The sequence below is a fragment of the Tupaia chinensis genome, unplaced genomic scaffold, assembly GCF_000334495.1.
Source record: "Tupaia chinensis unplaced genomic scaffold, TupChi_1.0 Scaffold000061_1, whole genome shotgun sequence".
Taxonomy (NCBI): domain Eukaryota; kingdom Metazoa; phylum Chordata; class Mammalia; order Scandentia; family Tupaiidae; genus Tupaia; species Tupaia belangeri.
The window spans coordinates 1504677-1506855 of record NW_006159519.1 but is presented as its reverse complement, the minus strand read 5'-3'; the positions used below and the strand labels follow the sequence as shown (position 1 = coordinate 1506855).

Here is a 2179-nt window from a genome sequence, read left to right as displayed (position 1 = left end):
CTGTCCCCTCCTCATCTTGGCCGTGTCCACAGGCAGGTTTGTTTGGCATGAAGAACAACCACAGATGGATGTGAGCATCCTGGAGCTTCCCATGAACTCCGGAGATTTTCGGGAATGCCTGGTCGGAACCCAGCTATTCCTGTTGCACCCAGAAGTAGTGGGAGTAGTAGTCCTGGAGTTTAGTTATGTAGGCTGCACCCTGGGGGCTGAACGAATCTGGACTTTTCAGTTGTATGTCTTGGCCTGCTGGATACTGCTGCTGCACCAGGCGGAAAGCACAGGGCGAGCCAGGTGTAGCAGGCCGCTCTGCACTAGGTGGCTAGAACGGGGCGAGCAGTAGTGTGGACAGATCTTGTAGTCAATGGAACAGTATGTCAGGAAAGCCAGGAAGAGTCCACGGTTCACTTCTGGGATGCTTTGTTGCACTGATTCAGGTACTTCCCAGAGCAGCGCATGCTACATATTGCAGGTAGGGGCCTCCCAGGTAGGATTATATTTGAAGTTAGGCCTTTGCTTCTGTCACTGCTTTTTTTTATGGAGAGGTTTTTGCTATAGGGTGCTTGCAATCGCCAGAGACACAGAGATAGAAAGTGAGAGATCACCCCCCATGGGGATGGTTTCTCTGCAATCCCTTCTCCTCCATTCTCTCAGGATCTTGGGCACGCACGTACATGTGCCTGGCGTGAGTTTAAGCCACTGGGTCCGGGTTGACGACATGGGAGTCCAGCGACACAGTCATTATGCAACTGCTGGTCCCATGCCAGTACTTTTTTTTTTTTTTGGCATAATCTTTATTTAATTTGTCTTTGAAGTTTCTACATTCTGGGAATATCCCAAAGAGACCACCTGAGATGTCTACCTTTGTGCATAACAGAATCATGATGTCTGAGAAATTGACGTTACTTACATGTGGAAGAGCCAAGGAAATGAAGTGTTACTGGGTTAATTAGGCAGTCACAAGCAGCACTAGAGTCCACACCGTTTTGTTCAGTAGTCGTTGATGCTAGAAATTTGCTGAATGCAAAATGGGAGCCTTGTTCCCACAGTCTCGGGATCTATCTCCGTGTCCTTAACAGTGTTGACGGGACATTTACGGCCTTTTCTTACGCTGTGAAAACAGGAACGATGGCACCGAATTTGGAGGTTCTATCTACCAGAAGGTTAATGAGAAGATTGAAACATCAATAAACCTTGCTTGGACAGCTGGCAGTAACAACACCCGTTTTGGCATCGCTGCTAAATACAAGCTGGATTGCAGAACTTCTCTATCGGTAAGAACGTCCTGCCAGATGGGACCTGTGCCTTGGCTCATTGGAGTCGGAAATGCATGCTCTAGAGTGGCCCTGCTTGCATTTCTTCACTCACTTCAGCGAGCTCGCTCTGCGCAGTGGGAAGAGGACTGTGGCTGAGGGGAGGAGGTGTGAGTTCCAGTCCTGGCTCTGCCTTTGGCTGCAATCTGACCGTCTCAAGTCATTTTCTCTCTTTGGCCTCAGAGTTTTCTTATCTGTAAACTCATGGGATTAGATTACTACTCCTATTGTTATTAGAAATTTGTGTTAATAACAACACTAATCGAGCTCTTAAATTTCAGGTACTGTGCTAAGAGCTTTACGTGTATTACTCATTTAACCCTCACAGCTACTCTGTGTGGTGAGTAGTGTTATCTCATCCCTGTTTACAGATGAGGAAACGAGGCTTAGAAAGGTCCGGTCACTTGCCCAAGATCGCCAGTAGGGAGCATTGCCAAGATTTCAGCCTTAATGTGTTTTCCCGTCACCAGAGTTTGCACTGTAATCGCTGTCAGTGGTTATAAACTGGCATCTCAAATAGCTCAGCACACGGTATATGCATAGGGTTTTTAAATATTATACTCGAGGCCTTTAAGCGTGCATTCTCAAAGTCTTCCTCAGCCCTACCAGGCCAATTGACTTCTTAAAAGCCACATCTTTTTATTTATTACGCTTACGTTTGTTGGCCGAGCTGTGAGTGGCAGTGGTGCACAGAGAATGCCACTGCTTAGGGGGCTGGGAGCCACTTGGGAGGCCTCAGTTCAGTTCCTGGGTCACTTGAACATGCTGGGAGTGGTGTCGTGTGTCTGTGAACCTCGCTAATGGGAGGTGGGGCTGGAGGACCACAACACAACAGGACCCTCTGGAAAATCTCTCTCTCTGGCTCTTTC

The 2179-nt window shown here is 48.0% G+C and overlaps 1 protein-coding gene across 2 annotated transcripts in view; it reads left to right on the top strand.

Moving 5' to 3' along the window:
• VDAC3 (voltage dependent anion channel 3) overlaps positions 1-2179 on the top strand; it is a 38676-nt gene that overhangs the window by 35250 nt on the left and 1247 nt on the right. For both annotated transcript variants that reach the window (XM_006141660.3, XM_027765433.1), the window contains one exon: positions 1121-1271. In XM_006141660.3, coding sequence (XP_006141722.1) covers positions 1121-1271 — 151 coding nt within the window. The remainder of the gene's footprint in view (positions 1-1120; positions 1272-2179) is intronic.